Source organism: Stenella coeruleoalba, assembly GCF_951394435.1.
Source record: "Stenella coeruleoalba genome assembly, chromosome: 9".
Classification (NCBI taxonomy): Eukaryota; Metazoa; Chordata; class Mammalia; order Artiodactyla; family Delphinidae; genus Stenella; species Stenella coeruleoalba.
Genome location: NC_137155.1, coordinates 86,776,398 through 86,798,861, shown reverse-complemented (window position 1 = coordinate 86,798,861; position 22,464 = coordinate 86,776,398). Strand labels below are relative to the sequence as shown.

The 22,464-nt window shown below is 40.7% G+C and overlaps 1 protein-coding gene across 1 annotated transcript in view; it reads left to right on the top strand.

Moving 5' to 3' along the window:
• Window positions 1-21,340, top strand: part of SLC35B4 (solute carrier family 35 member B4) — a 36,394-nt gene extending 15,054 nt beyond the window's left edge. Inside the window, exons 2-10 of the mRNA XM_079931306.1 lie at window positions 5,160-5,273; window positions 8,391-8,493; window positions 9,673-9,722; window positions 12,062-12,143; window positions 12,363-12,423; window positions 13,937-14,046; window positions 15,386-15,461; window positions 18,859-18,934; window positions 19,754-21,340. Coding sequence (XP_079787432.1) covers window positions 5,160-5,273; window positions 8,391-8,493; window positions 9,673-9,722; window positions 12,062-12,143; window positions 12,363-12,423; window positions 13,937-14,046; window positions 15,386-15,461; window positions 18,859-18,934; window positions 19,754-20,000 — 919 coding nt within the window. The 3' untranslated portion in view covers window positions 20,001-21,340. The remainder of the gene's footprint in view (window positions 1-5,159; window positions 5,274-8,390; window positions 8,494-9,672; window positions 9,723-12,061; window positions 12,144-12,362; window positions 12,424-13,936; window positions 14,047-15,385; window positions 15,462-18,858; window positions 18,935-19,753) is intronic.
• The last annotated feature ends 1,124 nt before the right edge of the window (window positions 21,341-22,464 follow it).

Here is a 22,464-nt window from a genome sequence, read left to right as displayed (position 1 = left end):
AGATGCTTGATATAATTTCTATACTCTTAAATTTGTTGTGGTGAGTCTCGTGCCCTAGTATGTGGTCATTCCTAGAGAATGTTCCATGTGCGCTTGAAAAGAATGTGTGTTCTGGGTTTTTTTTTGGATGTAATGTCCTGCAAATATCAATTAAATATAACTGTTCTGTTGTATCATTTAGCATCTCTCTCCATTGATGTGAGCAAGGTGTTAAAGTCTCCTACTATTATTGTATTCTCATCAATTTCTCCCTTTGTCTATTAGTATTTGTTTTATGTATTTGGGTGCTCCTATATTAGGTACATATATGTTGACAAGTGTAAAATCCTCTTCTTGTATTGATCCTTTTATCATTATATAGCGTCCCTCTTTATCTTTATTTATAGCCTTTGCTTTAAAGTCTATTTTGTCTGATACGAGTATTGCAACTCCTGCTTTCTTGTCATTTCCGTTTGTATGAAATATCTTTTTCCATCCCCTCACTTTCAATCCATGTGTGTCCTTTGCCCTAAGGTGGGTCTCTTGTGGGCAGCATATTGTAGGCTCTTGTTTATTTAATCCAGTCTGCCACTCTATGTGTTTTGATTGAAGCATTCAGTTCATTGACATTTAAGGTAATTATTGATACATATGTATTTATTGCCATTTTAAATTTTGTTTTCCAGTTGATTCTTTGTATCTTCTTTGTTTTTCTGTTTGTGGTTTGGTGATTTCCTTTTATGCTTGTGTTCTTTCTGGTTTTTGTGAATCTATCGTATGTTTTTGATTTGTGGTTGCCCTGTTATTCAAGTATGTTAACCCCCTTTCCTGTATCTGCTTGCTTTAGATGGGTAGTCGTATAGGCTCAAGCATATCCTAAAAAAAAAAAGAATCTGCATTTTCTTACCCTCCTTCCCCACATTTTATGATTTTGACGTCTTTTTTACATCTTCATGTTTATCCTTTTGCTGTTCCTTGTGTTTATCATCACTTTCACAAGTAGGTTTTTTTTTTCTTTTTGATCTGTTTACTGGCTAAGTGATTTACTTTCCAGTTGTGATTTCCTCCTTCTTGTATCTTCTTGCTTCTTTTCTATTTAGAGCAGACCTTTCAATATGTCTTTTAAGATAGCTTTAGAATTGCTGTATTCTTTTAGTTTTTGCTTGTCTGAGAAATTCTTTATTTCTCCTCCTATTCTAAATGATAATCTTGCTGGGTAGAATATTCTGGGCTGCAGATCTTTCCCTTTCAAGACTTTGAATATATTTTGCTACTCCCTTCTGGCCCTCAGTGTTTTCTGTAGAGAAATCAGCTGATAGCCTTATGGGGGGTTCCCTTGTAATTAACTCTTTGTTTTTCTCTTGCTGTCTTTAGAATCCTCTTTTTAACTTTGGCCATTTTTATTATATGTCTTGGTGAAGGTCTGTTTGGGTTCATCTTGTTTGGGACCCTCTGTGCTTCCTGTATCTGGATATCTGTTTCCTTCTTTAGGTTTGGGAAGCTTTTAGCCATAATTTCTTCAAATACATTTTTAACCCCCTTTTCTCTTCCTTCTCCTTCTGGAATCCCTATTATATGTAGATTGGCATGCTTTATATTATCCCACAGGTCTCTTTTATTGCTTTCATTTTTTCTTTTTTTCATTTGGCTTTCTGTCTGCTGTTTTGATTGGGTAATTTCCATTATTCTATCTTCCAGCTCACTTATTCTTTCTTCTGTATTATTCATTCTATTCATTGCCTTTACCTCAGCTTTCGTCTTGGCAAACGAATTTTTAAATTTTTCTTGGCTCCTCCTTATAGTTTCTAGTTCCTTTTTACAGTAATTTGCATTCCTGTCAATAGCCTTTCTTAATTCTTTCAGTATTTTCATTACCTGTTTTTTGAACTTGGCGTCTATTAGACTGATGAGGTCTGTTTCATTGTTTGTTCCTTCAGGGGAATTCTCTTGGTCTTTTAACTGGGAGTAGTTCCTCTGCTTCTTCATTTTGCTTGTATTTCTCTTACTGTGTGAGTTTAGGAGAAACAATTATCTACTGTAGTCTTGGAGGGCTATTTATATGTGGCAGTGTCCCTGTGTAGCTTGTGTGGGTTTAATTTTTTTTGGCGTGAGGGTGGTTTTGGGTTTGGATATTTGCTGTCTCTTTCCTCCGCGTGTGCTGGCTGTCTCCACACAGCCAACACCAGTCCTCTCCCCGGGGTCTGACTTCCGAAGCCTGAGCCTCAGCACCCAGCCCCGACTCTCCCCAGTGGACAAGCGACCCAAGCTGGGGAGTGCTGGCAGCACTGATCTTCTATGCAGGTCTCTCTCTGCAAACAGGGTGCTGCACTCTCCTCCGAGGCTCTGAAGTTCCCTCTCTGTCCCAGCTGATTTTGCTGCCAGTGAGGGGACTTCCCCGGGTGCAGGAACCTTTCCTCCTTCACAGCTCCCCAAAAGGGGTGCAGATCCCATCCGGATTCCTTTCTCTCTCTTTTGTTCTTTTTTCTTTTGCCCTACTCAGTTATGTGGAGATTTTCTTGCCCTTTTGGGAGTCTGAGGTCTTCTGCCAGTGTTCAGCAGATATTCTGTGAGAATTGTTCCACATGTAGATGTATTTTTGATGCATTTGTGGGAGAAGGTGAGCTCCATGTCCTACTCCTCTGCCACCTTGATACGATCCTGTTATGATGCCTTTTACAACATCCTATGAAGAATACACTTTAAAAGTGAATCATTTTTCAAAATAGTTTATTTTTAACTTTCATACAGTCCTCATATTCTAGATCATGTTTGCTTAAAGTGAGACATCCACATTCATTCAGTTGCTTGGGTGAAAGCCAGACTCGGTGCCCAGAGATTGGTGGTGTGAAGATGAATAGAACGGTCCTCTAACCATCCCCACAGGGCACTGGGTTCCTACTGTCTCACGTTCGGTGTTTGGCAGGGATCAGGTCTCATTCAATTGGCAGCTCCCTCTCAGCCAGCACCTACCTGCACACACAATAGGTTCTTGATAATTACTCTTTAATTGAATTGTCCTAAGCTTTCAGGAAAGAGAAAATGGAAGGGAAAACAAGAAGTATAATGAGCTCTTTTTGGACTAAGTCTTGTGCTTGGCGATTTATGTATATTTTCTCATTGAATCCTATGACGTTAAAAACACATCACTTCTTTTTTACAGGTAAAAATTGCTCAACATAAATGTCTTTAAAAGGGTTCCTATACTTAGATTGAAGGTATCCTAGTGTTTTAGTTTTTGCCTTTTCCCCCCTGTTAAGTGTGTTTCAGGGACTGGCTTATTTACTCTACAATAAACCAATGAGATAGGCCCTAATACTGTTCCCATTTTAAAGATAAGCAAAGTAAACTTAGGGTAATAAACTTCTACTGTCATAAGGTTAGCAGCATAGCTGGATATCCTGCGTGTCATTGTGTGCTTTTAAGCACTGTGGACTGGCTCTCAACCCTATGACTCTCTCTCTCTCTCTCTCTCCCTCTCTCTCTCTCTCTCTCTCTCTCTCTCTCTCTCTCTCTCTCACACACACACACACACACACACACACACACACACACACACACTCACACACACACCCCTCCCAGCCCTCAAATCCAGAGCCCCACCCCACCTGGGAGGGGGAGGCTTCTCAGGCTTATGGTTATTAAAGAGCAGCCTGGCCAGGGTTGAAAAGCACTGTGCTAGGAACTATCTGGAGCTAAGGTTCCTTCTTCTGTCAGTCATACTTAGGCTAATGGTTTTAATTAGCTCCTAGACTGAGGGAAATGTCTTACATGGTTATTTATGGATTCCTGTCCCTCAAACATAAGGTGTGCTAGAAGAAAACGCTGAATTGGATATAGAGCAGCAGTTTTCAAGGACACCTTCATAGGTAGTAGAGCCTAAAGCGGAACAGGAGTTCGCTTCCGATGGTGAGCACAGGAATGGCTTAGGCTTGGCGTTGTTTATTTTTATGCCTGATGGGAGTATTTAAGAATGTGATCCTTGGCACTGCTGTTTAATATTAATAACACCAATAGAGAATGGAGTTGTTTTTAATAAATAGCATTATATTAATATATAATAATACAGTTAAATCCCTCTCATCAGTAGGTTTGGGTAAATGTCTTTGGTTAAGATGAAAATGCAGAACAGGGCACTATATTTCGTAATATGCGTTTATTGGTAATGTGGGAACTCTGGAGGCCTCAGGAGAACAAAGACAGCTGCTCACTTTGTCCTTCTTCCAATGATTGGGCAGTGCCTCATGGAGGACAAGCTCAAGAAAACCACAACATTTGAAGTAACTAACTTTTACAGAGTGCCTCAAGAGGGATTGATATCAGAGGAACTTTTCTACCTTGTAGATTTGCTCGTAACGGTCACTGTGGAAGATTCCCCAACCCTTGAGTAGATCACTGAAGAGGTTCCACTGAATTCCACGAACGTTTGTTGAATCCCTGATACATTTGTGTTAAGGGTGGTGGAGACTAGTAAGACAGCAGCAGTGCTCCTCAGTCCTGTCCTCATTATTGGCCCTCCCCCCACCCCCACCAAAGACCCTTTGTAGACATTTTTTCCTAATCATCTCTCTGCAGGTACACTGTATATGGACTTATGTGCTGTACATATAACCCTTGCTTTATACTTAGAAAAATAGGAAGATTCCGCCCCCAGCCCCCCACCATTGTTGCCCCCATGAGGATTCTGTCTAAGGTAACATCCCTGTCATTAACACTGGGTAGGAGTCTTTGACTGACAGCAGTCTCGGAGATATCCTGGTTGGGAGGATATGTAAACATTATAGGAGATCTGAGCATGTTTCTGTCCTTGGGCCTTGTGCCCAAGCTGACGAGGATCTGGACTAAAGCCCTCTTGGTTAAGTGAGGATCTCAACGAGAACCTGTGACCAACTTCCTACAGTTTACCGGGAAAATTGTATCATAGTTCTAGGAACGAGCGTTATCATTCTTACTCATGGCCTGCTATACCCGTGCAAGAGTAAAGGAAGAAAGCTGACGTTCTTCTCTGTGGGTCTGTTGCTAAGTGTGTGTGATCCGTGGGATATGAAAACTGAGATAAAGAAGGACAATGGGTAACAGAAATCCATCTTCCCTGTTATTCTGAACTATGAATAAAACAATTCTTAGTGCTCTTTATCTCAGTTTTCTGTGTCTTTTTTTTTTTCTTTTTATTCACTACACAGGAAGCATCCAGGATGCGGGAACATCGTGACATTTGCACAATTTTTATTTATCGCTGTGGAAGGCTTCCTCTTTGAAGCTGACTTGGGAAGGAAGCATCCAGCTATCCCAATAAGGTATGGCGCATTGAAGTCTCTTTTTAGCCTTTTTTTTTTTTTTCTAAGTTAAGAGCTTTTCTGGTATGTATACAAAAGGAATATGAGGCATCGTTTTATAAGATTGGTACCAAATATATCAGTAGAATAATTCATTTTCTGAATTTAATACATTGTGACACTGCAGGGAGCCTATTCTTAGAATAAAATTCCTGCCATGACACTTAAAATAACTCTGATGGAGGCAACTATATATATGTGTGCGTGTGTCTGTCTGTGTCTGTCTGGTATATGGTCAAAGGCCTGGTGTGACAACCAATTTTTAACCAGTTATGCATATTTTCCTCTTGTTGGTAAAGTTATCAAATATGTTAAGAGTGGTATCATTGTTACTTTTAAAAGACTAATGGCTTTTGGAGATGGAGGTGGTAGTTACACAACATTGTAAGTGTACTAAATACCACCGAATTGTTCACTTTAAAATGGTGGATTTTATGTTATGTGACTGTCACCTCAATCAAAAGAAAATGAACTGCAAGCTAAGGTAAAATTGTTGCTTCCAGACCTCCATCCATTAGTCCAAATTTGCATAACTGTACTCATGGGGCCAAACAGAAAACAGGGCAGATCTTATAACGAACAGTGTATTGAAAACAGCATTCTTGCTGTGAGAAACTTGAAATCAAAGTGTATTTTTTTTTTTTTTTTTTTTTTTGCGGTACGCGGGCCTCTCACTGTTGTGGCCTCTCCCGTTGCGGAGCACAGGCTCCGGATGGGCATGCTCCGCGGCCATGGCTCACGGGCCCAGCCGCTTCGCGGCATGTGGGATCTTCCCGGACTGGGGCACGAACCCGTGTCCCCTGCATCGGCAGGCGGACTCTCAATCACTGCGCCACCAGGGCAGCCCTCAAAGTGTATTTTTTAAATTTAATTTTATTTTTGTTTTATATTGAGGTATAGTTGATTTGCAATGTATTAGTTTCAGGTGTACAGCAAAGTGATTCAGTTATACATATATCCATTCTTTTTCAGATTCTTTTCCTGTATAGGTTATTACAGAATACTGAGTAGAGTTCCCTGTGCTGTACAATAGGTCCTTGTTGTTAAATTAAAAGAAAGAACCACACACATACAAAGTGTAATCCATCCAGTTGTATTTAGTAGGATAGTGTCACTTAATCCCTTTGAGAGGGACGTTCTGGTGTGAATGCATCCAAGGACTGGCTAAGATTCATTGGTGTTATTTTGCAGCCTTCCTGAGTAGCCCGCTGTAGAAAATCTGGCTGAATTTTGTTACTAATATTGTATTTTTAAATATCCCAAGGTGATGCTAAATATTCTGAATACTTTCCCTTCCCCCATTGGCTTTAGTATCTGCATAAAACTTTCTGCTCCCAAGACCAGCATTTATATCAGAGTAGGAACCCCAGCATTTTTTGATTCCTCTGGTCCTTTCCCTCCTCCTTCCACTATTTCTTTCTTCTCTGGCTGCCACTAGCACAGTTCAGGAACGTATTCACTCTCGCCATGACTTTTATAATAATAGCCTGGTTGGCTGACCTCCTGCCTATCACCTCTTCATCCCTCCATTTCAACTTCCTACCATTGTATCACAACACCCACTCCACATGCACTCAGGTCACCGTTAGATTCAAAGTGAAGCCCAAACTCCCTAACCTGCCCTTGGAGGCTCCCCGTGAACCTGCCCTAGCAACCATGCTCCCATGTGTGCAGTTCGTGCCGCCTATTTTATTTTCTATCTGGGAAGCCGTAATCAAAATCTTGCTCTTTTCGTTCATCCCCATGAGCGATTTCTAGGCAATACTATGTAGGCAGTGATGTGGAATAGTTGGAATTAATTATCCTGAAAGAACTTGATGACCTCTATCTCCAGATGGCATCTTTTCAAGACTGAACTAGGAAAATTGGGCAAGAAAGCTTGTGAAATCACCAGCAGTATATTATTTATAAGCTGTGAAGTAGTTCTCACCAGTAACTTTGCATGTGTGTATTACTGTGTTCTGCATTCATTGTAAAGCTCTTCAGACTTTCCAGACTGTGTTCTTTTAGCCCTGGTGTGCACGGGCAGATAGCCCCCTACCTCACCAGGAACGCAAAATTGGTTCTTGTCAGGGAAGATAACTTGAGACGCACTGCTGTCATCTTCTCCAGATGTGCAAAGGTGAAAAGGATGGGGATCTGTGCTCAAAGACTTTCGACAATTCCTGAAGAATGTGGAACCACTTATTCACCTTTGCCCTGCATTCTTTAGCCATGTACTTATTATTTTCCCTTGTTGAATGTATTAGGTTGAATCATATGAAATTGCTGATGTTCAACCCCTTTTGACCTACCAAAAAACGGCATTTTAAATGGTTTAAGCTAATATGTATGAAAGGCATCTTAAAAATTATGTAATTAATTAATTTATTTATAACTTGTTATTTGTGTTCATCCCTTTATCTTTCTAAATGATTAGAGTTCCTGGATTTCTTTTAGTTTTTGCTTTTTATTATTATTTAAAGACCTATACAGTCTCAAAAAACAGGGGCCCTAATTTTAAATACAAATCTATGCAAGTCAAATGATGCCCTCATTAATTTGGAGGCCACTGGTTCAAGGTGGGATAATTTTAACAGTTGCTAGGGTGAAAGTAAGCCTTGACTTAGCACATCTTTTCTTTAGAAACAGTGAAAATTAATAGTATAAACAAGTGTACAGAGGAAATATTTGAGAGAGTTTAACAATTTTTAAGTTCTTTAGAGCTACATGAAAATTATATACAAAGAACTGATACAATAATAAAAATTATCCATTCACTTTAAAAAACCTATTGCTGTCTATCAGGTAACTCTTTTTGAAGCCTCATTTATAGTTGCTGTACATACTAGAAAAATATTAAAATAGTGTTTCTTGGAACACATTCTGTAGTTCAAACTTTTTCCACGTTATTCTGGCTTTGTGAAGTATTTTCCTATGTACTTGGTGCTTGACTTCACATGATAATAGTGATACGATCTTTTAATCCAGAGGAAATAAGCACAAGATTTTTTAAACCAAAAATATGTATTTCCTTCTCTACTTGATTTTCTTGAAATCGTGGATCCTGTGTGATGAGCTGTCGTCTCTGCCTCTCAGGTACTACGCCATAATGGTGACCATGTTCTTCACCGTCAGCGTGGTCAACAACTACGCCCTGAATCTCAACATCGCCATGCCCCTGCACATGATATTTAGATCTGTAAGTCTGCCGGCTCATGTGAACATGTTCCTCTGGAAAATGCAGCCAAGTGGGTCCATTAAACACATGACAGAAGTAGAAAGAGCCTATAAGGAGTAAAGTCTAGGGTGTAAGAATAGGTCTCATGGATGAATAAGCAGAGGCTGGCTTTCATCTGAGAAATAGGGCAAAAAAATATGAAAGTGGGTGGTTTACTTTTATTTATCAGAGGTCTTACAGGTGATTAATAAAAGGAAGGTTAAAATTTCCCTGGATAACAGATTTTACCTTTAATTTTCTTCATCTGGTTGGTTTTATATTCGTTCTTGCTATGAATGTTATTTAACTTATTTCTCATCACTCTTTGTTTCTTCCATGAAATTACGTTGACTTCTAGTACATGATATAGATACTTCTCTTTTCTGATTTTTTTTGAAAATAGAGACTTCAGATAATTACATAAAAGGAAATTCTTGATGAAGGTAGGGTTTCTTCCAAAGCAGCAGAGGTTTTCATCTTTGCCTCATGCATGGTGGGAGAGCTAGTTTGTATATAAATAAGAACAGAGTGTTCCCAGAAGAACAGGAAAGAAACTCAAGAGGGAATATAGTTAGGATTGCAGAAGAATGCAAAATAGGTAAAAATTGGGATGATAACTTTTCTGTGTGGCCTGAGATTTTTGTGAGATGGAATGTGCTGTCCCTAAAGCAACTTTCCAGAGCTGATTATAATGACCAAGATGACCTTCCGAGCACTGATCACAGAACAGACTTCCAATAGACACTTGCTGATTGACTGACAACTTTCCAGACAAGAGACAGATCCCTGCACAACTTCATTCAGTCAAACTGTGGGCGAGGAGAAGCGTGTTAAAGGCTCCTGTAAATCAGATGGGAAATTTGACAAAAATAAGTCTACAACATACTTCATTCCTGCTAGCCCAGCTTCAGCTTTGACCCCTTATTGAGAATTGATCATTTTTCTTCTCATTGTCAACTTTAAAATGTTGTATTATTTTACGTGTAGATCGTTATGGTTTGTAACTTCTGCCATCCTAGCAACATGGTGTACCTCACTGATCATTCATCCTAACCTCCTCCTTTCCAGCTGTTTCCCCCACCTTGCCCCTGTTCATACTTATCTTGAATTGTGTTATCTCCTTTCCCTAGTGCACTAAAACTCTGTTGTCTCTTTTCACAGGGTTCTCTAATTGCCAACATGATTCTAGGAATTATCATTTTGAAGAAAAGGTAAACAATACTCTTTTATATTTTGTGTATAGGAAGGATAAGCTGAGCCCCAGCCATAAGCTCATCTGGATTCCTTTTCTCATAGTGATGATAAGTTTGTGCTTGGCCATCTGCCTTGTTTCTTAGTTCTGTCTGTGACAGTGGTGCTCATTCCTGAGGCAGTGGACCAGGTAAGAGGCCCCACCTGTGGCTTTGGAGCAGCACATTCTCTGTGTAGAATTAATAAACTCTTGTCATCGTTGAATCTTCAGTACCATACTAATCTACGAAGCCAATTGATCTAGAACTTCACTGTCCCACGTGGTCACCACTGGCTACATGTGACTATTTACATTTAATTTTAAATATTAAAAAGTAAATAAAATTAAATATATAGTTTCTCCATCTCACTAGTCCCATTTTAAGTGCTCAGCAGCTACATGTGGCTAGTGGTGACCGCCTTGGAGAGCCCAGATGCGGGACGTCGCCAGCTTCCCTGGAGTTCTGTGGGACAGTGCTGTCCTAGGAAGCGTACAACATAATGAGCTAAGAAATAATCATACGTATTATAAAGAAAATTCCTAACAAAGGCCCAAGTGGCCAAACAAGATGCGATGAAAAGTTTCAGGACCCTTCTTTGTAACTGTCGCCAGTGGCTCTCTCTGGGTACGGCTGGGAAATAGCAGAAGTATCTGGGATGCTGTTGCCAAGCATTTGTCTCTCACCTTCATTCGGAGCCTCACTCCCAGGGAGGAGAGGTGTGGGGCAGAGACAGCCCGTGCAGTCTGGAACACTTCTCAGGGGGAAGTTCATCCTCACTGTTGAGACCAAAATCGTGCAAGTTGGTGCCTGCTTTTCAATATATTTAGTACCCAGCCCGAAGTATTAAAACCCTCTGTACCAGCTTGGAAAGTAGCTGTCAATTCAGTGTGGGAAGCTAGAGTTTTTAAGTAATAAGGGCTGTGTCATGAAAAGGCTCCTTACCATGAGCTCTTTGTCTCCTGAGGCTTATGTATTCCCCAGATAAGCACCATTGTAGTTGATTTCTTTTCTAGGTTCTCTCTATTCAAGCACACGGAGGTAATGGTCAGGTTCATTATCTTTGAAGGGACCCCTGTGCTTCTTGGTAATGTAAAGGTCACATTGGGACAGACCCATGGTCTTTCCAACCTTTGATTTTGGTGCATAGCAGGGATACAAAAGAACTTATTATAAAAGGAATGTATTCTCCTGACATACCCCAAATGTTGGGGGGCCTTAAACATTACAGTTTTCCTTAAGAGCTTGTTTTTAGTCTGTCATCTGGAATCTCTCTAAGTCTTTTTTGACTCTCTCCAGTCTGTATCCCCCAGAGAACAGGAATTTCCCTAAGCTAACTGTCTAATATCATGGTTTAGTAATTCTCTCCTTTTGTTTATCTTGAGTAGCACCTGTCAAGTTTATAGTGTGTTTCCTTTTCCAGGATTTGAAGACCAAATCTATATTCACCTTAACCATGCCCTTCATTATTGTTTAGGCCTGAATTTGAGACCTCCCTATCTGATCTTTGCAGACTGGAGAGTTCCCTTATGTTTCTGTCTGCCCGCAGCAGCGCCTGTGTCCTCGCCCGCCCCTCTTCTCTAGCGTGGTGCACTTGGCCCCTTGCTCTGCCCCGCAGCCAGTTCCGCTGGCCATTTTCTGAGGCGCTGTGACCACAACTATACAAAGTATTTGAGTAGAAAACTTCAGATGTAAGGTTTTAACTTCTTTTCATTCCTGTCTGAGGCCTTTTGCTTTATCACCAAGAGCCTGAGAGGGATGTTAATTGATACTATTTTAGTTAATGTGAAATGCCACTCTTATTACTGCTAATAGTTCTATTAGTTTCATATTACTTGCTTTATCCAACTATGCCAACATTTCAAAACAATATTTAAGAGACGTAAAGACAGTGCCCTCCCCTGCTGCTTGTCCCTGATATTCCTTCCGCCCTTCCTCTCATGCTGTGTCTCTTCACACTCAGATCTGGGCCCCAGAAGCCAGGGAAAGCAACAGGCATCCCTTAAGATCTAGCAGGCTTTCATCTGGACTCGAGAGCAGGATGGGCTGTTATGTCTGGTCTGTCTTTGTTTTCTGATGAAACAATCTATTGGTGCACAAACTACGGGAAACAAACTGTCTTAACCACCACCAGAAAGGGCGCTGTTTAGAAACTAGTCGGCATCCTGATTCTTTTCACGCACACTTACGTGGACTCTGCTGGGACGTGATCCCCTTGATTGTGTTTTGGTGACTTGTACTCTCATGCACCATCTGACTGTCAGTGTCCTGTGGAAATTTGTATCTGCGCTTTCCTGAGGTGCTTTTTCTTATTTTCGCAGATACAGTGTATTCAAATATACCTCCATCGCCCTGGTGTCTGTGGGGATATTTATCTGCACTTTCATGTCAGCAAAGCAGGTGGTAAGAATCTGTTCACAAATGATTTCTATTCACTACTTGCCTTGGGGGCCCAGGTACTTATTAATGATATAATAAATGTAAATGCTCATGTGATACAAGGATTTAAATCTCTGAAAGAGAAGAGTGGAGGGAAACGGGTAACATAAATATTTCCCTTGTATTGAGGCCCCTTGAATGTAGTTCTGGTCTCCGTACCTCGTACTTTTTCTTATTTCCTAGACTTCCCAGTCCAGCTCGGGTGAGAATGATGGATTCCAGGCATTTGCATGGTGGTTTCTAGGCAAGTACAGTAATTACAATAAAGCTAATTGCCTCTGCAGTTCTGTTTTCAGAGGCTTCTCCTAAGGGATATGTTTCTTGGCAAGAAGCTTTGGCTAAACAAATTATGCCATAGAAGAGAGAGGCATCTGGGATTATATATCTCTGAACCTTAGTGTTCAAGAAACGAAAAAAAAAAACTCTGTATTCATGGTACCGTGTTCTACAGCATGGATGCTGTCTTGGTTGCCACGGGTGTAGAAAGAAAAGTCTGTGTCTAGTTGTCCATCACACTCTCTGGGAGCAATAGAGTATCATCCATTTCTTTATGATCTGTCTGCTGAGCAGAAGCTTCTACAAAAGGAGGGCACATTACAGCAGTTGACTCTTTAAATTTCCAAGGGACCCATTTCTAAATCTTAGATTTATTTTCCTCATAAGCTGTTCCACATGGCAATGTTCCCAAACCTGACGGATCATCACAATCTCCTGGGGAGTTTTTAAAAATACAAATATCTCTTTGTTGAATTAATTAAACAACTCCTATAGAGCTTTGCCCTTGCTGTGTATGATAGAGAGGGGAAAGTTAGTGATGGCAATAAGATATTGAGACTGACCAAATGGAAGAAAAGTAGCAATGAAAGAACTATTCTCCTCGCCTCTTGACTTTGAAACTTTATCTCTTTAGATTGTTGTTCTTAACATAGAAAGCTCTTTATCAGCTATTAGAAAGATACTTTATCCAATAAGAACTTGCAAAAGACATGAACACACAATTCATGGGGACAAAATTAATGTTCAGTAAACTTATGTTCAGCCTTGCTAGTCTAGTAATCAAAGAAATGCAAATTGAAACCAAAATGCAGTACCTTTTAATTTTGGTCTCTTATATTGGCAAGATAATAAATGATTATTCTCATTGCTGCTGAGGATGCAGTAAGGCAACCATTTCCATATAAACTGTTTATGGTAAATTGACACAGCCTTTCTGGGAAAAAAAGTATGTGTATGTATTGAGTTTTTAAAATGTCTACAACCTTTGACTCAGTAATCCCCCTTATGAGAGTGTATCCTAAGGAAATAATCAACATTTTGTTTAAAGATTTATGTACTAGGATGTACATTGATTTTAATGATGAAATAATTGGAAGTAATCTAACCATTCTCCTATTATAAGACATTTAAGTATGGTACATCCACATGATAGAATAATATGCAGCCATACTTTTGAAAAAATTTTAATGAATGACTTGAAGGAAAATCCAGGAAAAAGGTCATGAAGAAAGCAAGATATAAAATTATATATTCATTATGATCCTGTCTCAGCATAAAATACCTACCTAAGTATATACACAGAGAGAGATAGCAAACTGTTTAGGACTGGATGGTAATATTGTGGTTGATTTTTATTTCTTTTTAAATTTTGTACATGTTGCACATTTAGTGTGTAATGTTTGTAGAGCTTAATGTTCTTTAAGAAAAGATCTGGAAGTTAGCAAATGCAGGCATCTTGTAACTCGATGTTTGCCTTTTAGGTATTGGGGCACTGACTTTCGCTCTTCTGATGTCAGCAAGGATGGGTATTTTCCAAGAGACTCTGTACAAACAATTTGGGAAACACTCCAAGGAGGCTTTGTTTTATAATGTAAGCAGTTTCTTGAACCCAGGGAAGATGAAAATTATTGAATTGTTCTTGTTATTGTAATATGTTATTTCAAATGTGATATGTCATCCTTCTGATGTAGTCGAAGGATCAATTTATTATCCAATAAACTGTTTTGGGGCCCACGGACTTTGGCAGTTTTAATAGGCTGCCACAGTTCTCTACACGAGGTGATCATTATCAGTCAGTGTGAACAGAACATGTCTGCCAACCAGGAACAACCCCAAGGGACAAGGAACCCAATGTTCCTATAGATGAAATCAAGTTAAAACCACTATGGAAACCTAGAAAGGGAATAGAAGTTTCAGAAACCCCATGCCGAGGAGAATATGTGCGGTCAGGCATTTGGGAGAGTTGGGGGAGATGGGATTTGAGGAGTAAGTCCCTCCGATGGGCTTTATTCCTTTGATGGAGAGGTTAATTAGTTAATTATATACTCTTTCGCTTCTTGTTTGAAACTGATCTAGAGCCACCTCCTCTAACTTTCCTCTCTCTCCCCCGTCTCTTCTGTTGAAATAATGCCCGGCTCCTCAAGGTCATGGTGATATCATTGCCTCCAGATTCAGTAATCTCAGGGATTCCTTCCCTGCCAACCGTTTGTACTGAAGTTGCAGACAAGCAACTTGAGACATTTACTTAGAACTAGAGTACGCAGCTGAGAATTTAAAAAATAAAGGAACATTCTGTTTGGTTTCCGTGTTTCTTTTAGCATGGTACCTGGTGTACAGTTAACTGCTTGGCAGATGTTTCCTGTGATTCCTTGTTATCGTGGTGGTAGTAGTGGTGGGTTGTTGTCAAGCACCTTATCTTTGCTTACCTATTGTTTCCCCTTCCTCTTCAGTCTCTTCTAATTCTTGTCTTCATTTCGTTATCCCTGACTTCATATTGTCCTCCACTCTTTTTTCCCACTAGTTTCCTGAACACCCTAAAATCTGCCTGCACGTTCCATATAATTTTTAAATCCGTTATAGTAAATAGTAGAAATAGTAAAATGTAGCAGATCCTTTGGGCAGAATGACTGTGTGTTTCAATTTTCCATTCCCTTTTGTTGAGGAAAGGATGCTGGCTCTATTTTTTTGTTTTGTGTGTAATGACCATCAGACTTCAAAGGGCAAGAACTGTAATTTGGGGGTTGATATCATGCCCTACAATGTAAGTGGTCAGTAGCACTGGATACTTTTAACTTAATAAATAAGTCTGACTTGCTTTTCTTGATATTGCTTGTTAAACAACTTGTAAAACTTTCAATCAGTGTAAAGATACTCTAATTCTTCTATAATGTTTTTGCATTTAAATTTACATGAAATGTTTCTTCCCCTAGCATGCCCTTCCACTTCCTGGTTTCATCTTCTTGGCTTCTGACATTTATGACCATGCCGTTCTATTCAATAATTCTGGTGAGTTTGGGGTTATCTAGTAGAATTACCTAACAGTTTCAGAGGCAGCGTCTCCATTTTACTCTCGACTTGACCACTGCTTTTTTCATGGTCTTATCCAAATCATCTGTAACCCTGGAAACAGTCCCCATTCCACCTTCCTGGAATATAGTGCCATTAGTCAGTGGTTGCAGCAGCAAAAGCCTTTATAGGCACTTCTCAATCAATGAAGTAAGACAGTATCTTCAAATTTTCTGTTTTGCTGTGGAATTTGTGTTTGCATTTGAATGTGCAATGTATGATGTTCTGAGAATGCAAACAAATAGTAATAATACTGCAGTGACTGGAGCCGTGAGAAGTTGGGCAGCAGTCCAGCTTCTTTACTCCTGTTCTCTGCTGGGAAAGGCAGTCTGCTCACAGATCCAGGCCGAGCTGCCTCTGAGCAAAGAGGAACAAAAATGATGACAGGGCTTTTTCCTAGTTACAGGACAGATAGGCAGCAGGAGTAAACAAAATTAGTTCAAATGTCTACAGTGTAAGTTAGCTATTACTTTTTTTTTTTTTTTTTTTTTGCGGTACGCGGGCCTCTCACTGTTGTGGCCTCTCCCGTTGCGGAGCACAGGCTCCGGATGCGCAGGCTCAGTGGCCATGGCTCACGGGCCCAGCCGCTCCGTGGCACGTGGGATCTTCCCGGACCAGGGCACGAACCCGTGTCCCCTGCATAGGCAGGCAGACTCTCAACCACTGCGCCACCAGGGAAGCCCCTAGCTATTACTTTTTACAGGATTTAATAAATTAGCTAATAATTGCCAGTTAACTTCAAATAAATTACTGATACAATCCTATTATCTACTAAAAGACATAGCTTGTTATACAGACAAATGAATACACAAGGAACAAATACACACTTTTAAAATTAAGTCTTCATGTTGCTCAGACCTAAAATGGTAAGTGTATTTTGTAGAATGACAGTAGGTGCTGAGTAAACATTTGTTTGCTATCTGGTCACAAGTTGTGAAGTTGTGACTATTCTCTGTTTGAGTTTGCAGAATTGCCTGTCCCGTTTGCTTGCAAAAAGTGTGATGGTGGCAATGTGTAAGAAAGTTTTTTAAGGCTCTGAATTACTCAATTACTCAATCATTTCTGACTTTTTTTTTTTTTTTTTGCAGTATGCAGGCCTCTCACTGTTGTGGCCTCTCCCGTTGCGGAGCACAGGCTCCGGATGCGCAGGCTCAGCGGCCATGACTTACGGGCCCAGCTGCTCCGCGGCACGTGGGATCTTCCCGGACCGGGGCACGAACCCATGTCCCCTGCATAGGCAGGCGGACTCTCAACCACTGCGCCACCAGGGAAGCCCCTGACTTTTTTTATTGAGGTATAATTGACATATAGCTGATATAGCTGATTTTGATGCAGTGGTTTTTAAGGTCTCTAAGAGTCCCCACATAGCAAAGGGCTATGGAAATAAACACATTATCAAATTCCTTAGGATTGATATTGATTTAGTTACTAGAATGCTCCTTCTAAAAGTCACAGGGATGGGTATTTTTATAAAAAAATTTTTAACGTCTGCTTTCAAAAAATTGAATCTTTAGAATCATTCCTAAGTGAAGTATACATTTTTTTCTCTTGCTTAAGTGTCTCAGATGAACGTGTTATCCTTGAATATTCTAAGGGAACTGTACATCTGTCTAAATACTTTATGTCATACTGATTGTCTTTCCTCAGCAAATTGATACAGTGAATCTCTGAAGTGATTAAACAGTAATAATATTTGTTAACTTTCTTTTCATTTCAATACTTGCTAAGTGTTTCAAAGACAATAGAATACCAAATTATGGGGATTTCCCGCTAGTCCAGACATACAATTTTAATAAATTATTTATATACATGAATTTTTATTTTTTGCAAAAGAAAATTAATGTTCATTTACTAACCAGATCTCAACATCACTTTGTTACACTTTCCTCAGTTATGCTGTATAATTCAAGCCCCACAAACAATTTAGCAATATAAAAAAAAACTGACCCTTCGAGGATTACTATGTCCTTATTCTCTGATCTTGGATATTTTATTTCCTCCCACATATTTAGTGTGCAAGTCTCATGATATAAAACTAACATAAGAATGTATTTAAAGGAAGGAAAGTTACAGTTCATCACCCTACACGTGAGCTAATTTCATTTTACCAGTTTCCTTCCTGACTCTGTTCGCATACATTCTTACATAGTCGTAATACTTGTGTAGATATAACTTTATACTTGCTTTTTCACTTTCATTCTGAGTTTTTTATATGACTATATATAATCTTTATGATTTTTTTTTTGTCACGTATATAACGCCTCATCTAGTTTGTTTATCTTAGCTTACATAGTCCTTGCTCTATCATTGGACATTTAGATTGATTCAAAGTATTTCCTTATTATAAATATGACTGCAAAATATATAAAACTTTTTTCTTTTGAATTAACTAGGATTAATTCCTAAGAAAAAGAAGCAATACTTTTATGGCTTCTTAATACATATTGTGAAATTGATTTTTAAAACAACACCAGGGCTTCCATGGTGGCGCAGTGGTTAAGAGTCCACCTGCCAATGCAGGGGACACGGGTTCGAGCCCTGGTCCGGGAAGATCCCACATGCTGTGGAACAACTAAGCCCGTGCACCACAACTACTGAGCCTGCGCTCTAGAGCCTGCAAGCCATGACTACTGAAGCCTGTGCGCCTAGAGCCCATGCTCCGCAACAGGAGAAGCCACCGCAATGAGAAGCCTGCACACCACAACGAAGAGTAGCCCCCTCTTGCCGCAACTAGAGAGAAAAGCCTGCGCACAGCAATGAAGACCCAACACAGCCAAAAATAAATAAATTTATAACAAAACAAAACAAAACAAAAAAACACCAATTTATACTATCACCCACTGAATGGCTGCTACTTCCACTACCACCTTGCCAGATTAGGATATTATTTATAAATGTTCAATTGCTAACTTAATAGATATAGAATGGTACAGCCTTGTATAATTTAGAATTCTTTAAGGATTGAACATATTTCCAAATGGCATTTAGTTATGGGTTATCTTACATCTTGTGTTAACTGTCAGTTAAGACCGTATCATTCTGAAGCTCTCTGTGTTTCACACTCTTTCTCTGTAAAGTGGGGTCCTATTCAGGTGAACGGTAAAGAGTTTTTTTTAAAGTAAAATAAATTATTATTTGTTTTAAGAAACCAATGTAATGACTCTTGAGGCTGGTGTAGCCTCGAATCAAGGCAAGTAAGTAGTGTATGATCCAAATGTATTTGCAAGAGAAATAACGCTTCTATTTCTATTATGTTCATCTGTGTTACTTTGTTCAAAAAGATGAAAACATAAGCTGTCGGAAGTGATACAACTCTCTCTCCCCTTAATCTTTGCAGAATTATATCAGGTTCCAGTCGTTGGTGTGATAGTGCCCATCATGTGGTTCTACCTCCTCATGAATGTCATCACCCAGTATCCTTTGCACCCCTCTGCCATGTGGCCTTTGCTGTGGTATTTTGGCATAGGAATGTTTATTCCTTTCTTCTAATGGTGCAGTGCCATGAGTTTCGTTTTTGCCTTGATCTCTTCTGCGGTAAGCAGGAGACAGACAGGCCCATCCAGTGAGCTCCTTTGTTGCGGGAAGAAGGGGGGAAGAGATGCTGGTGGTGTGGAGGGTCAGTAAGTCCCAGGGCACCAGGAAGGAAAAGCTCTGGGTGGAGGTGTAGAAATCAATGGGTAATTAAGGATTAGTATGTGACAGAAATGTGCTGTGATTTCTACATGGAGTTTTCCAGTGTCCTAGGATGTTTCACAAGCTGCCACAGAATCCTGCAAGCAATTTCAAATTAAGTAAAACCTGATTTTTAAAATGGCTCTTTGGAACCACCAGTAAGTCCATTATACAAATCATTGAGTCTTTGAAACAATGAAACAGATTGAGATGGACCTCATTCCTCTGAAGTCACCTAATTCGTTTGCCCTACAGAGTTCTTTTTGGGAGGAGGTGTGATCACCTTTACCGAGAGCGTTACCTTCTGTCATTACTGGGGAGGCGACGTCTCTGTAAACTCTGGCAAGAATCCAGGATAAGAATAATAGGAGGCTTTCAGGCAGTTTCAAGTTAGGGTCCACAAATGGAATGGCAGGCCAGGAATTCTACAGGATGTTCTAGCAAGGAAGAGCCTCAGGGCAGCTGGAGCCAACCCCCCTGTTTTTTGGGTCCTAGAACAGAAGGTTCTCCCACTGATCTCTGGGTTGTCTACAGAAAACCACCTTAACCTGCGCCTCCAGGTACGTGTGCATCCGGGGCGTCTTCATCCTGACCACAGAATGCGCCTCCCTCACCGTCACCCTCGTCGTGACTCTGCGCAAGTTTGTGAGCCTCATCTTTTCCATCTTGTACTTCCAGAACCCTTTCACTCGGTGGCATTGGCTGGGCACCTTGTTTGTCTTCATTGGGACCCTAATGTACACAGAGGTGTGGAACACCCTGGGAGCCACCAAAGGCCAGCCTCAGAAGGAGGCCAAGAAGAGCTGAGGCCTTCCTGGAGTAGAGAGACCCGAGGCTAGTGAGCCAGGGGCTGGCCACCATCTCACCTTGGTTAATGCTGAATCACCCCCCATGTACCAGAGAATCCTCAGAGGGACGCACTTCTCAGATTTCTCATGCCTATACAGACCCACATTTGTGGACCCTGAATAGAAGCCCCCAACCCTGAAATAGGAAAAAAGACCAGTTCTCCACCATTGAACAGCCTTTCCATTTGTTGTTTCTACCAGAATTTCAGCACTGTACTTGCTTATTGAAATCTGAGTCCCCAGAGCTACTAGTTTTACATCCACGGTCTTGGACAAGATTATCCCTGTCCTGATGATTCTCTGCTGTAACAGTCTTTATCCTCCTGTGGCCTTTCCCCTTGTTCCATTAACCTGCCACCCACAGCAGCACTTTTCAGGCAGACGCTCCAGGCACCCCCCCCAACCAGGAACAACCGAGTGGCCGGGTGAACCGCCGCACCGGGATGCTGGGGCTGGGCTTTCTCCTGTGTGTTGGGAAAGAAGCAGGTGGCCCTGTGCACCCTGGTGACCCCGGGGCAGGACTGGTGGGAATCCTTTCCCACATTTTTCCTTTGTTTCTATGCAAAAGTCATACGCTTTCACACCTTTTGCTTTCTGTACTTAGAACAAACCTGCAGCATCTCTGTATAGCACAGTGTTAATAAGAAAGAAAGGTTGTGTAGGAATTGGGAAAGAGAGACTTTGTCTTCTCTCACTTTTCTGGTTCATTAGCCTCGAGCTAAGATGGTGATGCCAGGATGGCCCAGGAGAAGCTGGCTCCGGGGGCAGGGGCACCCAGAGAGCACAGACAGGCACTGAGGGTGGGCTCCACGTGGGGGAGCTCCGCCTGGCAACTCTGATAGTTATGACCAGCCAGGCTAATGAGTGAACCAGTATATTCAATGGGTGTGGGTGTGGTGTATCAGTCAGGCCAAATCACAACTGAAATGGAAATTTTTTTGGGGGGAGGATGTCATCTTAATGTTCTTGATGGGTATGGGAGTGTGTGTGTTTTATCATATGTATTAATAGAAACATGCCCCCCTTTTGCTAATCATTTCAAAGGTCTGGTTTTCCTCCCATGGGGTAACTTTGAGAAAGAATGGTGTCAGGATGGCACGTGTAGGTGTGTGTGTGCTCTCGTGTGGGTTGTGATCACTTGGGAGAAGAGGAGAGCATGAAAGTCAGTGTTTTTATTTCCTTGTCCTTCACTCAGTTCGGACCTTCATTGTCTCACGCAGGTACGTGCTCTGGAGGCCGTCAGACTTACCAGCCCATCTTTTTGCACACAGACAGAGGCCTCTCCTTCTGCGCTGGGTTCAGGTTGTGTTCTTATATCGAGATTTGGCTCTCAGGGTCTCTTGAGCTCACCCAGGGTGTGGTGTGTTTATTCTACTATCTGGAGCTATTCTCTGATGGGTCTGCAATAAGTGTCCTAGAACCACCAGGTTGCTTTGGGGAAGTCCCTTAGGCTGCTCGGGTTTTTTGTTACATAAAATGTGGATGCTGTTTCTCCACCTAAGTCACAGGGTTTTCAGATCAATTTGTGGTTGTGGACGTTGACAGCTATTCAGTGCCAGTGAAGGTCTATACTAAAAGATGCGGAATTAGGTGTGAACTTGCTCATGGACTCAAAAGGTACTGTTAGAGTTCCTCAGACTGATGGTGCTATAAATACCATGTGTTAAGTATCCTCTTAAGAACAAGAACAACAAAAACTACTTTTCTTGTTGTTTAACAGAAGAACCTGTCCCCAGGGGCTATCTGACTGCTGCATATCTGGAGTCTTGACAGGATAGAGCCTTACATGATGTAGTATCACTTTTTTTATGTTGATGGGAAATATTACAATTTTTAGTTACTGAAACAGTGTTGATGTACACAGACAGCATTCAACTGGGTCCACGAGGTTTTAGATTCTGGCTTTAGAGTGTGTGTGTTCCTCAGCCTGAACACCTCTGCTGGTCTTTATTAACAGGAGGATACGTATGGACAGATTAAGGCACTCATACAGTGAAATAAGCGCATGTAAGAACAGAATGTCTGAAATGCCCTGGGAATTGGTTTTTTTCTCTAGTATTTGGTTATTAGGAAATACATCTAACAGACACTAGTTAATACTTCTTTAAACAATTTATTCCCCTTGGTTAACTTATTTTTCAATCCAAGTTGGAACTGATTTCAATCCCTGTTAAAAGAGCAAATAAACCATTTTATAGAGGGTCAGACTCATCCCTAATTGGAGGAGAAATGTCTATTAAATGCCTTTCATCTTTCTCTGGGTCAAGACCATGTAATTTTGTGCCCCAGAGATAGAGGGTTTAGTTTGTTTACTAGAGAGATTGGTGTTTAAGGCATCCAAGACTCTACCCTTAGAACAAAGATCAAATAGCAAACGACTAGCCAGAATAGTGTGTGTGTGTGTGTGTGTGTGTGTGTGTGTG